At 40.7% G+C, this 18530-nt stretch overlaps 2 protein-coding genes across 8 annotated transcripts in view; one reads left to right on the top strand and one right to left on the bottom strand.

Annotated features, from left to right (window-relative positions):
- mbd4 (methyl-CpG binding domain protein 4) overlaps positions 1 to 11512 on the top strand; it is a 30608-nt gene extending 19096 nt beyond the window's left edge. For 3 of the 4 annotated variants that reach the window (XM_060931581.1, XM_060931580.1, XM_060931582.1), the window contains exons 4-8: positions 762 to 821; positions 4013 to 4147; positions 7558 to 7707; positions 10021 to 10124; positions 10220 to 11512. In XM_060931581.1, coding sequence (XP_060787564.1) covers positions 762 to 821; positions 4013 to 4147; positions 7558 to 7707; positions 10021 to 10124; positions 10220 to 10294 — 524 coding nt within the window. In that variant the 3' untranslated portion in view covers positions 10295 to 11512. The remainder of the gene's footprint in view (positions 1 to 761; positions 822 to 4012; positions 4148 to 7557; positions 7708 to 10020; positions 10125 to 10219) is intronic. The other variant, XM_060931583.1, reaches the window with a different exon arrangement.
- The window catches only part of LOC132892969 (protein disulfide isomerase Creld1), a 76146-nt gene that overhangs the window by 12965 nt on the left and 44651 nt on the right, over positions 1 to 18530 (bottom strand). For 3 of the 4 annotated variants that reach the window (XM_060931578.1, XM_060931577.1, XM_060931575.1), the window contains one exon: positions 15262 to 18025. The exons of the other annotated variant lie outside the window; for it this stretch is intronic. In XM_060931578.1, coding sequence (XP_060787561.1) covers positions 17805 to 18025 — 221 coding nt within the window. In that variant the 3' untranslated portion in view covers positions 15262 to 17804. Of the gene's footprint in view, positions 1 to 15261; positions 18026 to 18530 lie in introns of those variants that run through there. 4 annotated transcript variants of the gene reach the window in all.

The raw sequence follows: 18530 nt of genomic DNA on the forward strand, positions 1-18530 counted from the left end.
TATACCGAGGAGGAAGCCATTTGCATTACAGCCGTGCATGAGGATTCAAAATGGCGGCTCGGCTCGGTTTTCCCTTTCGGGCGCTCTCGTTTTCTGTTAGAATTTGGTAAAGAAAAAAATAAATATATTATTTACCAGCTTAAGGTCGGTCCGTATGGTGAAATACCGTGACCTCGGCCTTGAATACTGACCCCGGCCCAGAGGGCCTCGCTCAGTACTTTCAAGACCTCGGTCACAGTATTTCACGATACGGACCTCCCAGCTGGCAAATAACACACACAGAAAAAATACAAGAATAAAAGTTCCAGTGCAGAGCGAGGAATTAATCAAAAGCCCAAATTTGATTGAATAAAAAGCAGCGGCAAAGAAGAAAGTATTCAGCCTTGATTTAAAAGAACTGAAAGATGCAGCAGACAAAGTAGTTTGTATTTATTAATGTGGGAAATACGTACAGTATAATATGGATTTATCACAAAAATGCATGCATGTATTTATTATTTTGAAAACCCACCAGCCGACTGATCTGGCACGTTTTAATTGCGCGACAGTAATGACGTAAATAACAACGTGGCGGAGTAGCATCTGAAAGCGTTTTTTACATTTTAACAATGAGCTCACTATATAGTCCTCTATCTAGTGATTCCCTGTATAGTGAGTAGGGAACGAGTGAGTGATTTTGGACACAGGGATAGACTCAACTTTCCATGTACATGATTATTTATGGTGCTGTTCAATGCCATTTTACTGGTTTTGTTTTTTAGGGACAAACGTCCTTTCAGAGAAGCGGAGAACCAGTCCATACTTTAAAAAAAGGCATAATGGTACGTGTTTGACTCTGTGCATACTTGAAGCAAATGCATTTGTTTGAAATGGTATTAAAAAGTATGTATTTTATTACAGAATGCTCAAAATGCCCTAGTTTTAAGGACTCGTACATTTAATGAGGTCTCATGTCTGATCCAGTTTCTGTCAGTGACACTTTGCTACACCTGAGCAAGCCCACTTCGCATTTTCTCTGTAGAAATGCAGTCTAGTTCCAGCTTGTGCTTCCTTTTTAGCATCATTGTGGTGTTTATTTGCTACACAATGAGGCATACTTATTTAAAAACTGATAAATACTTGCAAAACTACGATGTCATCAAAATATAAACAAACAGTTGAGTTGCTCCAAGCGACCGCTACCTGACGTCATTGCAAACGTCAATACCGCAGGAAGCCCATCGGACATTTAAAAAAAAATTCATTTTTCCTCGAACACCATTTGGTCTCCGAAAATGAAAGTTTGATTTTTGAAATCTGTGACTGCTTTTACTTAAAATAAGTTTGAGAATAAATTCGCAGGAGGATCCCTTTAATACAACCCCAATTCCAAAAAAGTTGGGACAAAGTACAAATTGTAAATAAAAACAGAATGCAATGATGTGGAAGCTTCAAAATTCCATATTATATTCAGAATAGAACATAGATGACATATCAAATGTTTAAACTGACAAAATGTATCATTTAAAGAGAAAAATTAGGTGATTTTAAATTTCATGACAACAACACATCTCAAAAAAGTTGGGACAAGGCCATGTTTCCCACTGTGAGACATCCCCTTTTCTCTTTACAACAGTCTGTAAACGTCTGGGGACTGAGGAGACAAGTTGCTCAAGTTTAGGGATAGGAATGTTAACCCATTCTCGTCTAATGTAGGATTCTAGTTGCTCAACTGTCTTGGGTCTTTTTTGTCGTAGCTTCCGTTTTATGATGCGCCAAATGTTTTCTATGGGTGAAAGCTCTGGACTGCAGGCTGGCCAGTTCAGTACCCGGACCCTTCTTCTACGCAGCCATGATGCTGTAATTGATGCAGTATGTGGTTTGGCATTGTCATGTTGGAAAATGCAAGGTCTTCCCTGAAAGAGACGTCGTCTGGATGGGAGCATATGTTGCTCTAGAACCTGGATATACCTTTCAGCATTGATGGTGTCTTTCCAGATGTGTAAGCTGCCCATGCCACACGCACTAATGCAACCCCATACCATCAGAGATGCAGGTTTCTGAACTGAGCGCTGATAACAACTTGGGTCGTGCTTCTCCTCTTTAGTCCGAATGACATGGCGTCCCTGATTTCCATAAAGAACTTCAAATTTTGATTCGTCTGACCACAGAACAGTTTTCCACTTTGCCACAGTCCATTTTAAATGAGCCTTGGCCCAGAGAAGACGTCTGCGCTTCTGGATCATGTTTAGATACGGCTTCTTTGAACTATAGAGTTTTGGATGGCACGGTGAATTGTGTTCACAGATAATGTTCTCTGGAAATATTCCTGAGCCCATTTTGTGATTTTCCAATACAGAAGCATGCCTGTATGTGATGCAGTACCGTCTAAGGGCCCGAAGATCACGGGCACCCAGTATGGTTTTCCGGCCTTGACCCTTACGCACAGAGATTCTTCCAGATTCTCTGAATCTTTTGATGATGATATGCACTGTAGATGATGATATGTTCAAACTCTTTGCAATTTTACACTGTCGAACTCACTCCTTTCTGATATTGCTCCACTATTTGTCGGTGCAGAATTAGGGGGATTGGTGATCCTCTTCCCATCTTTACTTCTGAGAGCTGCTGCCACTCCAAGATGCTCTTTTTATACCCAGTCATGTTAATGACCTATTGCCAATTGACCTAATGAGTTGCAGTTTGGTCCTCCAGCTGTTCCTTTTTTTGTACCTTTAACTTTTCCAGCCTCTTATTGCCCCTGTCCCAACTTTTTTGAGATGTGTTGCTGTCATGAAATTTCAAATGAGCCAATATTTGGCATGAAATTTCAAAGTGTCTCACTGTCGACATTTGATACGTTGTCTATGTTCTATTGTGAATACAATATCAGTTTTTGAGATTTGTAAATTATTGCATTCCGTTTTTATTTACAATTTGTACTTTGCCCCAACTTTTTTGGCATCAGGGTTGTAAGACGAAAAAAATGCAGCTTGTCACGTTTCGTCGGAACGTCAATATCATGAGGGCTTTTCCATGGTGGAAAATGTAAAGTTGCAGCTTTACTTTGAATTATGAGGGGGAAAAAAACTCTGACACCTTATAAAAATGTCTCCAATCATCACCATATCAACAATTGTTTGTTTTTTTGTTAAATAATAAAGGGACAAAAATGTGGTATTAGTCAGGTTATATGGAGCGTCCATCATACAAGTCCCTGTGAGTTAGTGTTTTGTACTGGGCAGTATATATACATGATAACATGCAGTATTAGAACGAACCAGTGTTGTGGTCGAGTCACTAAACCTAGAGTCCCCAGTGTTCAAGTCCGAGTCATTCAAGAAAATTTCGAGTCGAGTCCGACACAAGCCCCGCTATCAACAGGGCAAATAACACAAGAGAGGGTTAACACTAGCTAATTCGTCGGTCAGCAAGCAAACCCCGCTATCAACAGAGCAATGAACATAGCATGTCACTTCCTTCTCTGGGTGGAGTCTTACCAAATGACGATTGAAGTTCGAGGTTGTCCCTGTGGTCTCCTCGATAGTTCTTCTACATACGGAACACATAGCAGTGCGTTTTTTCCCCGCTGTACAAGACGTCTGTATAAGCAAAGCGGACAATCCTAGGGGCTTCTCTCCAGGTATAAAATGTATAAGATATAAATATCTTCTGCCAAATTATTATGGCATGTTATAAAAATCATCAGTATACTGTACATCAGTGCTCAAGTTAAGTCACGAGTCCTTAAAATTAGGGCACGAGTCAGACTCGAGTACTACAAGCCTGGAGTAAGCATTTTAATATAAAAACACTATTGTCAAAGCTGCCGTTCTAGAAAATTACTGAACATACTCTCTGACCAATCAGATTCAAGAATTCTACAGCACTTTTGGTGTAAAGTCCAGTACTGTAAACCATTAATATAGTCTTCTGATTTCTACTGTACATCATATTCCTGACCTCACGAGGTTAACAGTGTTAATGTCAGGAAGCCGTCTTTCCCCCCACCCCATGTCCCTCCGTGTCGCAGGTCTCAGTCCTCCAAAACGTAAAGCATTCAGGAAGTGGACTCCTCCACGTTCACCCTTCAAACTGGTACAAGAAACCTTATTTCATGACCCATGGAAGCTTCTTGTGGCCACCATCTTCCTCAACAAAACTAGTGGTAAACTACAAACCTGATATGTACTGTGCACCTTTGGAGTATTATTATTATTATTCTCCTTTATTTAACCAGGGTAGTCACATTGAGGCATTGGAGTATGATGGGGGGGACATTGAAATGGTAATACTGTTAATGTTCTACTATGGATCATGATGTTGCAAAAACAGTTCCAGATGTGGCACTCACTACAAATTACTGACACCGGAGACCCCTTCCATAAATGTTAAGTGAATGTGTTGATAGAAAGCTTCACCGTGTCAACTATCACATTACAAGGTACATCAGCCATACAAGTTTTAATGAACACCTTCTGACCAATCAGAATCAAGAATTCAACCCCACCATGATATAAGTTTAGATAACTAACTAACTAGCAGTATATACAGTCAATAGTTTTGGATATTCAGTCAAGCCGGAAAGTCTGCACACCCCTTTCACCTTCGCCACGTTTTACTATGTTACAGACTTATTCTACAATAGATTGAGTTCATTTTTTGTCACAAAATTCTACAGAAAATAGCCCATAAGGACAAAGTGAAGGCAGATTTTTAGAAAATATGCAATTTTATTTTACTCACAAAGATATGTAACCCCTAAATAACCTCTCTGTCAGGAGCGATTCTAGCATCTGATCTTTGGGGGTGCTTAGCTGACAGAGGCACCTGGCTTGAACGACAGTGTTTCCACGTTTATTCCGCATTTAGACTAGACTTAACTAGACAAGAAGACTAGACTAGACAAGACTAGACTTATGCAATGTTTTAACAGAAGCTGACCCAATAAACTATGATATCTACACATTTACAATATTTACGTTATATTTTAACTAAACAAGACCTACTACTGCATTTGTAATGTTGGAGCTATTCATTTTGAACAGTGGTAATTGTTAATTACTTAACTCCAGTCCGTACCTTCACATCTCGCTATGCCAGTAATACTCGGGTGCTACTTCGAGTTCCTCATCGGCGTGGAATCCAGTTAAAAAAAAAAACAAAAAACACCATGTCGTAGCAAGCACTCGCGCAGACAGGCAACCCAATCAGAGGGGACACAAGGAGGAGAGGTATTTTACTGGTCATAGAACTATCACGTAACAGGTGAATTCAAGAACACACACATGCCCGCGCACACATTCATTGCGCAGTGCGCAAGGGCACTTATTTCTGAAAATTACGTCCAAAAGCAGTGTTTTTGAGGGTGCTAAACTAGGGGGTGCTGAGCTCGTTTTTGGGGGTGCTTGAGCACCCCCAAAAATAGGCTAAACACGCCCCTGCTCTCTGTACACACCCTTAGCCTAATACTTGGTTGATGCACCTTTGGCAGCAATTACAGCTTCAAGGCGTCTTGGGAAAGAAGCTACGAGTTTGGCACACTTGTTTCTGGACATTTTTGCCCATTCCTCTTGGCCTATCCTTGCAAGCTCTGTCAGATTGGATGGGGAGCATTGGTACACAGCCATTTTCAGCTCTTTCCACAGATGTTCAATTGGATTCAGGTCTGGGCTCTGGCTGGGCCATTCACAGACTTTCTCCAAAGCCACTCCTTTGTTCTCTTAGCTGTGTGCTTCAGGTCGTTGTCATGTTGGAAGGCAAACCCTCACCCCAGTCTGAGGTCCAGAGTGCTCGGGAGCAGGTTTTCTTCAAGGATCTCTGTGTACTTAGCTGCATTCATCTTTCCCTCTATAAGGACTAGTCGCCCTGTTCCCGCTGCTGAAAAACATCCCCACATCATGATGCTGCCACCGCCATGCTTCACTGTTGGCGTCTTGGCATTAGCCAGGTGATGAGCGGTGCCTGGTTTCCTCCAGACGTGACGCTTGGTATTCAGGCCAAAAAGTTCAATGTTGGTTTCACCAGACCAGAGAATCTTGTTTCTCATGGTTTGAGAGTCCTCTCGGTGCCTTTTGGCAAACTCCAAGTGGGCTGTCATGTGCCTTTTACTAAGAAGTGGCCTCCGTCTGGCCACTCTACCATAAAGGACTGATTTGTGGAATGCTACCTGGATGGCCGATCTTCTGAAAGGTTCTCCCATCTCCACAAGGATACGCTGGAGCTCTGTCAGAGTGACCCTCGGGTTCCTGCTCACCTCCCTGGCCAAGGCCCGTCTTCCCTGATCGCTCAGTTTGGCCGGGCAGCTAGGTCTAGGAAGATTCTTGGTGGTTCCAAACTTCTTCCATTTATGAATGATGGTGGCCACTGTGCTCTCTGGGACCTGTAAAGCTGCAGCAATTTTTTCTGTACCCTTCTCCAGATCTATGCCTTGACCCAATCCTGTTTCTGAGGTCTGCAGATGATTCCTTTGACCCCATGGCTTGGAGTTTGCTCTGACATGCACTGTCAACTGTGGGACCTTATATAGGTAGGTGTTGGCAATCCCCAATCATGTCCAATCAATTGAATTTACCACAGATGGACTCCAATTAAGTTGTAGAAACATCTCCAGCAGTATCAGTGGAAACAAAATGCACCTCAGTTCACTTTTGGGTGTCATATTAAAGGGTGTGTACACTTGCGTACACTACCGTTCAAAAGTTTGGGGTCACTTTGAAATGTCCTTATTTCTGAAAGAAAAGCACTGTTCTTTTCAATGAAGATCACTTTAAACTAATCAGAAATCCACTCTATACATTGCTAATGTGGTAAATGACTATTCTAGCTGCAAATGTCTGGTTTTTGGTGCAATATCTCCATAGGTGTATAGAGGCCCATTTCCAGCAACTCTCACTCCAGTGTTCTAATGGTACAATGTGTTTGCTCATTGCCTCAGAAGGCTAATGGATGATTAGAAAACCCTTGTACAATCATGTTAGCACAGCTGAAAACAGTTGAGCTCTTTAGAGAAGCTATAAAACTGACCTTCCTTTGAGCAGATTGAGTTTCTGGAGCATCACATTTGTGGGGTCGATTAAATGCTCAAAATGGCCAGAAAAATGTCTTGACTATATTTTCTATTCATTTTACAACTTATGGTGGTAAATAAGTGTGACTTTTCATGGAGAAAACAAAATTGTCTGGGTGACCCCAAACTTTTGAACGGTAGTGAAACATGATATTTTACATTTTGAGTTTTAATAAATTAGCATAAATGTCTAAAAACTTGCTTTCACTTTGTCATTATGGGCTATTTTGTGACAAAAAAATGAACTCGATCTATTGCAGAATAAGTCTGTAACGTAATAAAACATGGAGAAGGTGAAAGGGGTGTGCAGACTTTACGGCTTGACTGTAGATAACCTGTTAGGCGGTTATTCGTAGTCCAGCTAAATTTAAACATTGTTAGTTTACTAGAAATCTGATCAGTGATAGTTGGACTATATCACATCAAGAGTATTTTGAAAGTGAAATGAGCTTTTTCATTTCTAGGCTACCCTTGGATGGTATTATATTTAATGTACTGTGTGTGTGTAGGAAAACTGGCCATACCCATGTTGTGGCAGTTTTTTGAGCGTTACCCATCTGCTGAGGTAACGCGTGCCAGTGACTGGAAGCCTCTCGCTGATCTCATGCATCCGCTCGGTCTCAACGCCCTACGAGCCAAAACAATCATCCGCTTCTCCGGTGAGTGAACAGAGCGTATGGATACTGTAGATCACAGTTGTCGTGGTAGTTGTTCGGATATGAAAGGTGACACTGAGTATTTGACGTCAAGGCTAACAGTATTTGCTAAATTAGCAAAGATACGATTTATAGTAAACAATCTAGAGTTAGAAAACTAACTAATGTAATAAATTGTTTTTCAAATAGAAACATCAGGACCTCTTGTTCATCTTAGTTTGCTAGAAATCAGCAGGCAGGCAGGCAATCATACCAGGTGACCAGGCACTGTCAGTTATCCAGTATGTAATGAATAAAACAGGATGAGACACACTGTTCTATATTTATGATCAGTGAATGGGAGATGTGATAAATACCCACACAAAGCAGGACGCTCTGAACGGGATTGTTTTCCAATAACGGTGTTTTCTTCCTCTTTGCCAAAACGCGCTATAGAATCATGGGGGGGGGGGAGTTTCTCTGGTCTTGACACAAAACACTATGCTTAGTGTGAAACCCAACACCGCTCATCACCCTGTAAACGCCGTCCTGACAGTGAAGCATGGTGATGGTAGGATCAGGTTCAGCATTATTCAATTCATGTTCCCTAACAACATGTACCCGAATATTTTGTCTATTTATTGTAACAATAGAGCTGTCTAGTCCTGAACTTCCTGCCAAAAAAACACATTAGGTCCAAGTTGATACAGTTTCTAGCCCGATTTGTTATCGAGGTTTAGATTAAACCTTTTCAGCCCAGTCTTTTTTTTTTTTTTTTTTTGTTCTGTTTTACAATCAGTTTACTTAAAATAGGTGACAATGGATTTGAAGGCTCGGTCTAAAACGTTCTATTTTAGTCGGATTGATTTAATATATAAAATGAGCTTTTTCACAATATTCAAACTGTTTGAGATGCAGTGTGTGTTTGTAATATATCACACACTAGTACATCTCACAGAATATCGTGAAAAAGTTTGGGGGGTTTTCGTAATGTAATTCAAAAAGGTAAACTTTCATATATTCTATATTCATGACACAAAGGGAACTATTTCAAGCCTTTTTTGTTTTAAATTTTGATAATTATGGCATATAGCTCATGAAAATCAGAAATCCTGTATCTGAAATTATTAGAATATTTCCAAAGATCAATCAAAAAATGATTTCCAGTCCAGAAATGTCCAACTTCTGAAAAGTATATTCATTTATACACTCAGTACCTGGTTGGGGCTCATTTACCATGAATTACTGCATCAGTGCGGCGTGGCATGGAGGCGATCAGCCTGTGGCACTGCTGAGGTGTTGTTGAAGCCCAGGTTGCTTTGATGGTGGCCTTCAGCGCGTCTGTATTTTTGGGTCGGGTGTTTCTCATCTTCCTCTTGACAATACCCCATAGATTCTCTTTGTGGTTCAGGTTAGGTGAGTTGGCTTGGCCAATCAAGCACAGTAATGTTATGGTCAGCAAACCATTTGGTAGTAGTTTTGGCCCTGTGGGCAGGTGCTAAGTCCTGCTGGAAAAGGAAATCAGCATCTCCATAAAGCTCGTCAGCAGATGGAAGCATGAAGTGCTCTAAAATCTCCTGGAGATGGCGGTGTTGACTTTGGACTTGATAAAACACAGTGGACCAACACCAGCAGATGACATGGCACCCCAAATCATCACAGACTGTGGAAACTTCACACTGGACTTCAAACACCTTGGATTCTGCGCCTCTCCACTCTTCCTCCAGACTCTAGGGCCTTGTTTTCCAAATGAAATGCAAAATTTACTTTCATCTGTAAAGAGGACTTTGGACCACTGAGCAACAGTTCAGTTCAGTTCTTTCTCTCCTTAGCCCAGATAAGACACTTCAGACGTTGTATCTGGTTCAGGAATGGCTTGATATTAGGAATGCGACAGTTGTAGATGCTTTCCTGAAGACGTCTGTGTGTAGTGACTCTTGATGCACTGACACCAGCCTCAGTCCACTCCTTGTGAAGCTCTCCCAAGTTCTTGAATCGACTTTTCTTGACAATCCTCTAAAGGCTGTGGTCATCCTTGTTGCTTGTGCACCTTTTCCAGCCAGCCTTTTCAGTAATGACCTTGTGTGGCTTCTGGACAACTGTCAAGTCAGCAGCCTTCTCTATGATTGTGGTTGCGTGTACTGAACTAGACCGAGAGATACATGGTATTTATACTGTTTTACTCCAACTTGAAATGAAATATTCTAAGATTTTGAGTTTTTTTAAAAAATGTATATAATTATGGCATACAGCACAAAATATCAAAATTAAAATAGAAAAATACTTAACATTTTAGTTTGTGTAATTTAATCATTTTATGTGGGTCTCTCTTTACAGACGAGTTCCTCACCAAGTCATGGCGGTATCCCAATGAGCTCTATGGCATCGGCAAATATGGCAACGATTCATATCGCATATTCTGTGTGGGAGAATGGAGAGAGGTGAGAGACACACAAACACAAGAATACCCACACTAAGAATAGCTCTCAGCCAAAAAGGCACGTTGTGTGGTGGCTTTTTTTTTTTTCTTTTTCAGGTCACCCCAGAAGACCACAAGCTGAACAAGTATCATGCGTGGCTGTGGGAGAACCACAAAGAATTAGGCATCTGATGTTTTATGTTTGCTGGAGCCTCACAGCTCTGTCTTCCTCACTTTTTAACTTGCTGTACTAATTTTAAATCAGGCCAAGGCACTAGAGCAAAGGCTTTTTTTTTTTTTTTAATAGCAACTTCACTGAGGTTGACTGATAAAGTTGAGCTGAGAATTGAAATTCTTCTCACCCCCCCACACACATCCGTCCCAAAACAAGCTTGCCCTACTTCTTATAATGTATGATAACGCAAGGTTCCGTGTTCTGCTTTTCAAACCTTTAACCCTGTGGTATTTCTCTTGGCCTTTTCAATATGCAGACAAACACGAGGTCGATCATGTTTTTCATAGGATATTTTTAATTTTGGCCTGTTTCATACACTTTAGAAGAATAATGAACAGGTTGAAACTGTCTTGCAGTAGTTGATCTGACCTCGTGTTATAGGGAGAGAAATGCGTCTCAGGTGGCATGGTGGTGCAGTGGTTAGCACTGTCCTCTAACAGGAGGCAGGTTCTGGGTTCATGTGGATTAGGTAGGTCACTTCCATCCATCATCTGTAACCGCTTATCCTGTTCAGGGTCGTGGGCAAGCTGGAGCCTATCCCAGCTGACTATGGGTGAGAGGTGGGGTACACCCTGGACAAGGTCACCCGGTCATCACAGGGCTGACATGTAAAGACAACCAACCATTCACACCTACGGTCAATTTAGAGTCCCCAGTTAACCTAACCTGCATGTCTTTGGACTGTGGGGGAAACCGGAGCACCCGGAGGAAACCCACACGGACATGGGGAGAACATGCAAACTCCACACAGAAAGGCCTTCGTTGGCCACTGGGCTCAAACCCAGAACCTTCTTGCTCTGAGGCGACAGTGCTAACCACTACACCACCGTGCCACCCATATTAGGTCACTGGCTACTTGAAATTGCCCATAGGCGTGAATGGTTGCCCGTGTTAGCCTCGCGATAGATTGACGACCTGCCCAGGGTGAACCCTGCCTCCTGCACAGTGTCAGCTGGGATTGGCTCTAGCTCACCCGCAACCCACAATGGATAAGCAGTATAGAAAATACATGAATGAATGAATGAAATGTGTGTATTGATATGTACATTGCCTTTTTTATTTATTCTAATAGTTACTGTTTCTTGTTAAGGTCAAAGACGGTGCTGAATGGTCATAATCAGCTTGTTATATGATACATTTTAAAAATCTTCATGTAATAAAGTGGCCAAAGTCTTTTCCTGTGTGGTTTTATCTCTGTGCTCTGTACTACGTACATACGCTACCGTTCAAAAGTTTGGGGTCACCCAGACAATTTTGTGTTTTCCATGAAAAGTCACACTTTTATTTACCACCATAAGTTGTAAAATGAATAGAAAATATAGTCAAGACATTTTTCTGGCCATTTTGAGCATTTAATCGACCCCACAAATGTGATGCTCCAGAAACTCAATCTGCTCAAAGGAAGGTCAGTTTTATAGCTTCTCTAAAGAGCTCAACTGTTTTCAGCTGTGCTAACATGATTGTACAAGGGTTTTCTAATCATCCATTAGCCTTCTGAGGCAATGAGCAAACACATTGTACCATTAGAACACTGGAGTGAGAGTTGCTGGAAATGGGCCTCTATACACCTATGGAGATATTGCACCAAAACCCAGACATTTGCAGCTAGAATAGTCATTTACCACATTAGCAATGTATAGAGTGGAGTTCTGATTAGTTTAAAGTGATCTTCATTGAAAAGAATAGTGCTTTTCTTTCAAAAATAAGGACATTTCAAAGTGACCCCAAACTTTTGAACGGTAGTGTACGTGCGTTCTCCTGCAAGAAAGATAACGGCTGTTTCAGCACAAAATAAAACAAAAGAAGCGACTGAGTGACTTGAAAAAGCTTTAATGCAAATGATCCACAGTTTTGGCATAAAATAAATAAACTAATGCTTGTTTTTGTGGAATTATTACGACAAGAGCCTAAAATCTGGAAAATGGAGGTAGACTATGGAGCCAGACAGACAAGCATTTTTTTTTTTAATTTAGTACAAGTGATTTGGACTGTCTTAATTTTAAAAAAAGAAAAAAAAACTTTCGTAAAATGAGCTCATGCATCATACGTCATACTAAAATGGGCTTGTGGAGATTCCATATGATTCAGCGTCAGTGTTTTAAATTCAATTTGATATGTAATTTTTTTTTTTCACCTTAACAAGCTTTCATATGAGTAGGTGCAACATTACTGAAGGGAAGGAAAATATATTTTTTTCCTGATCTGTGCAATAAAATTACTGGTCTGTTTGAGATATTATAGCAACTATATTGCATTGTAACTCAGTGACCACCTAAAAAATTGTACAGCACAAATGATCGATCCTAATTTTTGTTTTGTTGTGGTTTAGAGTTCACGGTTAGTTAATGCATTGTGATATCGCTCTCAGCCAAAAGACTTGAATTGAAATATACTGTACATGCTCAAATATCTCCAAAAAAACAAGCAAGCAAACACACAAAAACCTTCAAAGCAGCACAAATGAATTACCTTGAACTGTTATTCATATCCTTTTTACATGGTGCCAATTTCACAGAGGCGTAGGTCTAATTATGCAAGGCTCAATGGATTTTGAATTCAAACGTCACTGAAATTATATTTAAAAAAAAAAAAATGGCATAGCGCGTGTACACACACACCTGCCATATTAGACTGGTACCAAAATCCAGAATTGTGACACCCAAAGGCATTTTTGAGACAAAGTCGGCAGTCTTATTTTGTCAATTTGGGTGTGCCGAATTCAAATCTGCAATATGCCGAGCTCTATCTGACCTCTGTTGACCTCTAGAGATCATTGAACTTTGGGCCTGTAAACGTCTCAGCTGAACCCAGTTTCTCAGCTTTCTAAGGAATGAAATGTACTAAAATGATTAATGAAGTTAGCAAATGGCCTTGTTTGTTAAATGTTTGGGTGCTGAATTCATTTTTCATTTGTAAAACGACATATGACCTCTGATAACCTCAAGGTCATTAGTTAGAAAATAACTAAAGGTTATTTTCCATAGGAGCACTTGCACGTGACGTCACAGCCGATTCAGATTGTGACAGACGCCATCTTGTCGGTCAAACGCCATATTTCCGCCTTCTACTTCTGCTTTTACTTCTACCTTTTCTTCTGGAAAACCCTACTATATACAATTCTACTACAACGGCTGCGGCTACAAGCTCTCCCTACCTGTGCACGTTTTTTGTGTGTATTTTTGCGTGTTGTTCATCTGTACCGGACTTCAATATCCACTACAACCGTATGGACTTACTGGACATTGGTTTCCAGCAGAAAATTATGGTTTGTAGCGATTTCCATCGCATGCACAACATTCCGGATGAGATAGCGAGACCAGCGGGGTCTCCGTGGATTGTTATCGGAAGCAAAGCGAAGGAGGCGGCTCTAATCTTGCAGTTACGTGACCGGAAAGTACACAGCCACCATCTTGTCGGTAAAAAACACCGCTGAATACTGCTGCACTCGTGTACAGAATGGATCAATTTCAACCGACAGACTACACGGCTCATTTTTCTAATGAACAGATAACTAGATATATGTCTAAGATAAACGACCTACAGATTAGTGACCCTTATGGCTTACCGGATGGAGTTTTCATGACCGTGTCAGTGGATTTTGAACTGCCAGAGGTGGAATACCCAGATGTGTATAATTACCTCATCAACTTTCCCTCCCTGTTCAGTGAAAGTGCTTATAAATCTCTGGACAGTTATCTTTACAGAAATTCAGGATTTGTCAGCCCCCCTCAGATGTGGCATCTTGTAAACAAGAAAATAACAATCCTCATTGGATGGGTAAGTCACTTAAGTATTATCTAGTATAGCACTGACCAGCCGATTATAGAATAGAATAAGGTAATTCCAGCTGTAATTCCAAATCGTCCGTGTTGTTTACCATGGATCTGGTGTTGGAGAGGTAGAGGCTTAGCAGTGGAGGTTTGAGTGGCTGTTTTCTGAGCTTAGTCAACAGGCCGGCTCTGCCTGCAGCCTCGCTTTTGCTTCCGCTCCCGGCGCTGCCTCCTTCGCTTTGCTTCCGATAACAATCCACGGAGACCCCGCTGGTCTCGCTATCTCGTCCGGAATGTTGTGCATGCGATGGAAATCGCTACAAACTGTCATTTTCTGCTGGAAACCAATGTCCAGTAAGTCCATACGGTTGTAGTGGATATTGAAGTCCGGTACAGACGAACAACACGCAAAAATACACACAAAACATAAAAAACGTGCACAGGTAGGGAGAGCTTGTAGCCGCAGCCGTTGTAGTAGAATTGTATATAGTAGGGTTTTCCAGAAGAAAAGGTAGAAGTAAAAGCAGAAGTAGAACCAGAAGTAGAAGGCGGAAATATGGCGTTTGACCGACAAGATGGCGTCTGTCACAATCTGGATCGGCTGTGACGTCACATGCAAGTGCTCCATAGGCCAAGTTTAATGACCTTGAGGATAACAGAGGTCATATGTCGTTTTACAAATGAAAAATGAATTCAGCACCCAAACATTTAACAAACAAGGCCATTTGCTAACTTCATTAATCATTTTAGTACATTTCATTCCTTAGAAAGCTGAGAAACTGGGTTCAGCTGAGACGTTTACAGGCCCAAAGTTCAATGACCTCTAGAGGTCAACAGAGGTCAGATAGAGCTCGACATATTGCAGATTTGAATTCGGCACACCCAAATTGACAAAATAAGACTGTTTGCCGACTTTGTCTCAAAAATGCCTTTAACTCCTTAAATAAGCACTTTTTTGAATTTTGGTACCAGCCTACGTATAGAGACATCACAAAATGATCAACTTACAAATTCAAATCAGACACACACACACAAAAAAAGACAACCTAGTAACCTTTTGTATAAATACATAATTATTCTATCAGGAAAAAAATTACACCTAAGAGGAATTATAATAAATAAATTAATAATAAATAACATTTATAGTCCTGACACTTGCTGCTTGATAAATTAAAAAAAGTGAAATTATTCAACAACAAAAAAATTAAATCGCATTAAGGTAAGTTAAAGACATTTCAGAGCACGCAGTATAAATATCCTTCCTTGGTCAATTGTTCATGCATCTTTTAAAATGTGTATAGGATGGAGTGGGGAGAAAAAAATCTTCATACAGTTATTCCACAAAATCGAGTCGTAAATAATAAGCTGATCGCCGAGTCGGCTATAAGCCGTGTACGACGAGATTGAGTGGAATAATTGTTTTATTCTCTCTACATTCACTGGATTTTGAGAAACAGAGCATTTTTCTTTTTAATTTTTGCAAACTCGATAAATAAAACTTTATACAGAACGTCCGACAAAATAATTTCCGCTTAGGCGGACTTCTTAAAAACCTATCGATGGCTGTACGAATTGTCTTTAGTGTTGTTTTTTGTAGAGCTGTCGTGCCGAGGTCGAGAACAGATTTAGACGTTTATTTAATTCTTCCTTTGACATTTCAGTTCTGTAATTGTCAAACGTCTTTGAGCTTTTAAAGAGCTGAACAAATTTTAATGATGAAGACTTAGTGCTGTCAAAAATGTTGCGTTATTAACGCGTTAACTTGACTCAATTTTAACGGCGATAATTTTTTTATCGCGAGATTAAAGCTCTGTGACATGATGTAGGTTTTTCATAAGCTTTTGAAACTGCCAGGAACTTGGAACAGAGACTTTGCTTAGAAAAACGATAGCAGCTAGACTGTAATGCCACGCCCCGCACACCCAGAGTCCTCGGCCCTCCTCCCCAAAGAACCAGCGCGGGCAGGGCGCTCTAGTAGAGATGGGATTTATGGCTCTTTGATGGGATCCGCATCTTTATGATCCGTTCTTTGAAAAGAGCCGTTCAAAAGACTGGCTCATTTGGCTCTTTTTAAATATTTATTCAGTTTTAAGAAGACAGCGTCTAAAGAAGCCAGATCCCTCTGAACTGTAAACTCAATGCTATCCCAGAAATCCTTCCTGTAATATGCAAATTTGGCCGCCTCTGATTGGACAGCGCGACGCATCAACAGGCAGAAAGTGTAAAAGTACAAAATGTGTTAAGTGAGCTGAAACAGTAAAGATCAGATTCAATGCAATATTTATCAATGAACAACTTAAAGTTAATATAATAGTGTACTTTATATTATAATCAAGCATGTCAAGCCTACCGTCACTGTGTAACCTGTCTCTCTGATTAGAGTTGTAGACTAACTCAAGCAGTAGATCACTTCACTCATGGTTTTCTTGCTAGCCCCGCGCATCAGGATGAAGAGCCACGGTGCTCAGCTTAGGTTTCACTTTGCAGTGCCTGTGTCAAGACGTGTTATGCTTTGCAATAAAAAAAAAAAACATTGGTACAAAGCAAGCCCATTCACTTTTTTATGCTGATAAGAGAATTACAATGGTTTTTCATGTGACAAAAATGTGCGATTAAATTGCGATTAATCGCGAGTTAACTATGATAGTCGCGACATTAATCGCGATTAAATATTTTAATCGCTTGACAGCACTATGAAGAATGTAAGCAAACCGATGAAATGACTGTAGCAATTTGTGAAAAATGCTAAAATAATTCTTGAGGGGGAAAAAAAAAAAAGATACGTTCTTATCATCAAATACTTTCTTTACATATTTTGTTGCCTTTTTTTTATTTTGGGGGTTTTGTTTTCAAGTACTTTTTATTTCGTCTTCGGTTGGTTCAGCAACACGCGCTGCCATTTTGTTTTTCTTGACTCACGGTATATGAGCTGATAGCCTAGTAGTAGAGTAGCCAATCAGAGCGTGCGATTGCTGATATCCAGTGAATGTGGACAGAATAATTTGTATTATCTTCCTCAAAAGAAGATTTCTTCCCATCTTTCTGCTTTGTCTAAATGAGGGATGGGATGGTATCCAGGTATAATCCTACATCATGAAAAGAAACTGAAATATCCATAATTGTTATTCATTTTTTTTAGATACAAATGGACAGTTCATAATGATATTTCACAGGTTTTTGCTCATAATGCTTAAATATAATCAGAGAGCTTAAAATTTGTCTCCCCCCATCGTTCCATCCATAATCTAAACTGCTCAAAACAAAAAAAGTGTCAAAGGAGCAGGCTGCTTAAAGTACGAGGCCAAAACCAAAACAGGAGAACGATTCAGCTTTATGATATACGGCTGTCCTTTCTTCTGAGACACGCACGCGGTAAATATATTCTCTTCCGTGCCAAGCTTTAGTGCAGTCCCTTTCTAAAATCTTAATCCTGAACAGGAGTAAAAACTTCTCCATGTAAAGTCTCTTACAGCAGAGGACTCGTACTGTGCGTATAAAAGAGTGAAGTACAAATCATAGCATAGTCTGAACGTTAAATTTCCCAGCCCTTGACGCAGCAACATTGCTATAATCAACCCTCCTCTCCCCTGATTGGTCACTGTTCAACCTCCCAGCCCCTCCCACTTCTTCAAGTTTAGGTCGTTGTGTACCATTCACTGTTCTGTCCTTGCTTTCCAGTTCCTGAGATTCTGACTGGTTAACGTCCTTTGAGAATACCATCCAGCATGCGGTCGCCCTTTTCTGAGAGCCAGTAGCCAGTCATGGCAGCCACGCCCCCAATAAAGATAGCGGTGAAGACCATGTCTCCTTTAGCGGCTAGGGTCGCTAGCGCACAGATCACCACGCCGAAAAACATCTGCTGAAGGACAAGCACCTCATCATCTGTCATGTCGTCAAATAAGCCTTTATCTGGATCGGCTGAAGAGAGACGAGAAATACTAATGTCATTGTTAGAAACCACGCCTCGTGTTGCATTTTAAGTCGACAGTAGATCAGTAAATTATTACTGTCATCATAGAGTGGACATTTTTTTTTAAAGTCTACACACCCCTGTTAAAATTGCAGGTAAAAAAGTAAACCAAAGATAAAACGTCAGATCTTTTTTTTTTCACCTTTAATAAGATGTAGCACTTAACAAAATTCAAGTGAAATCATCATATGTGCCATGGAACACTGGGGGACCACAGTGACATTACTAGAACAGGACGTCCCACCAAAACTGATGCAAGGACAAGAAGAAAACATATCAAGGATGAAGCCAAAAGACCTATGGCAACATCAGAGGAGATGCAGGAATATCAGGTTAGCATAATTTGATTTACACAACATGCCTAGGGGCGGCACGGTGGTGTAGTGGTTAGCGCTGTCGCCTCACAGCAAGAAGGTCCGGGTTCGAGCCCCGTGGCCGGCGAGGGCCTTTCTG

The sequence above is a fragment of the Neoarius graeffei genome, chromosome 10 (genome assembly GCF_027579695.1).
Source record: "Neoarius graeffei isolate fNeoGra1 chromosome 10, fNeoGra1.pri, whole genome shotgun sequence".
Lineage (NCBI taxonomy): Eukaryota > Metazoa > Chordata > Actinopteri > Siluriformes > Ariidae > Neoarius > Neoarius graeffei.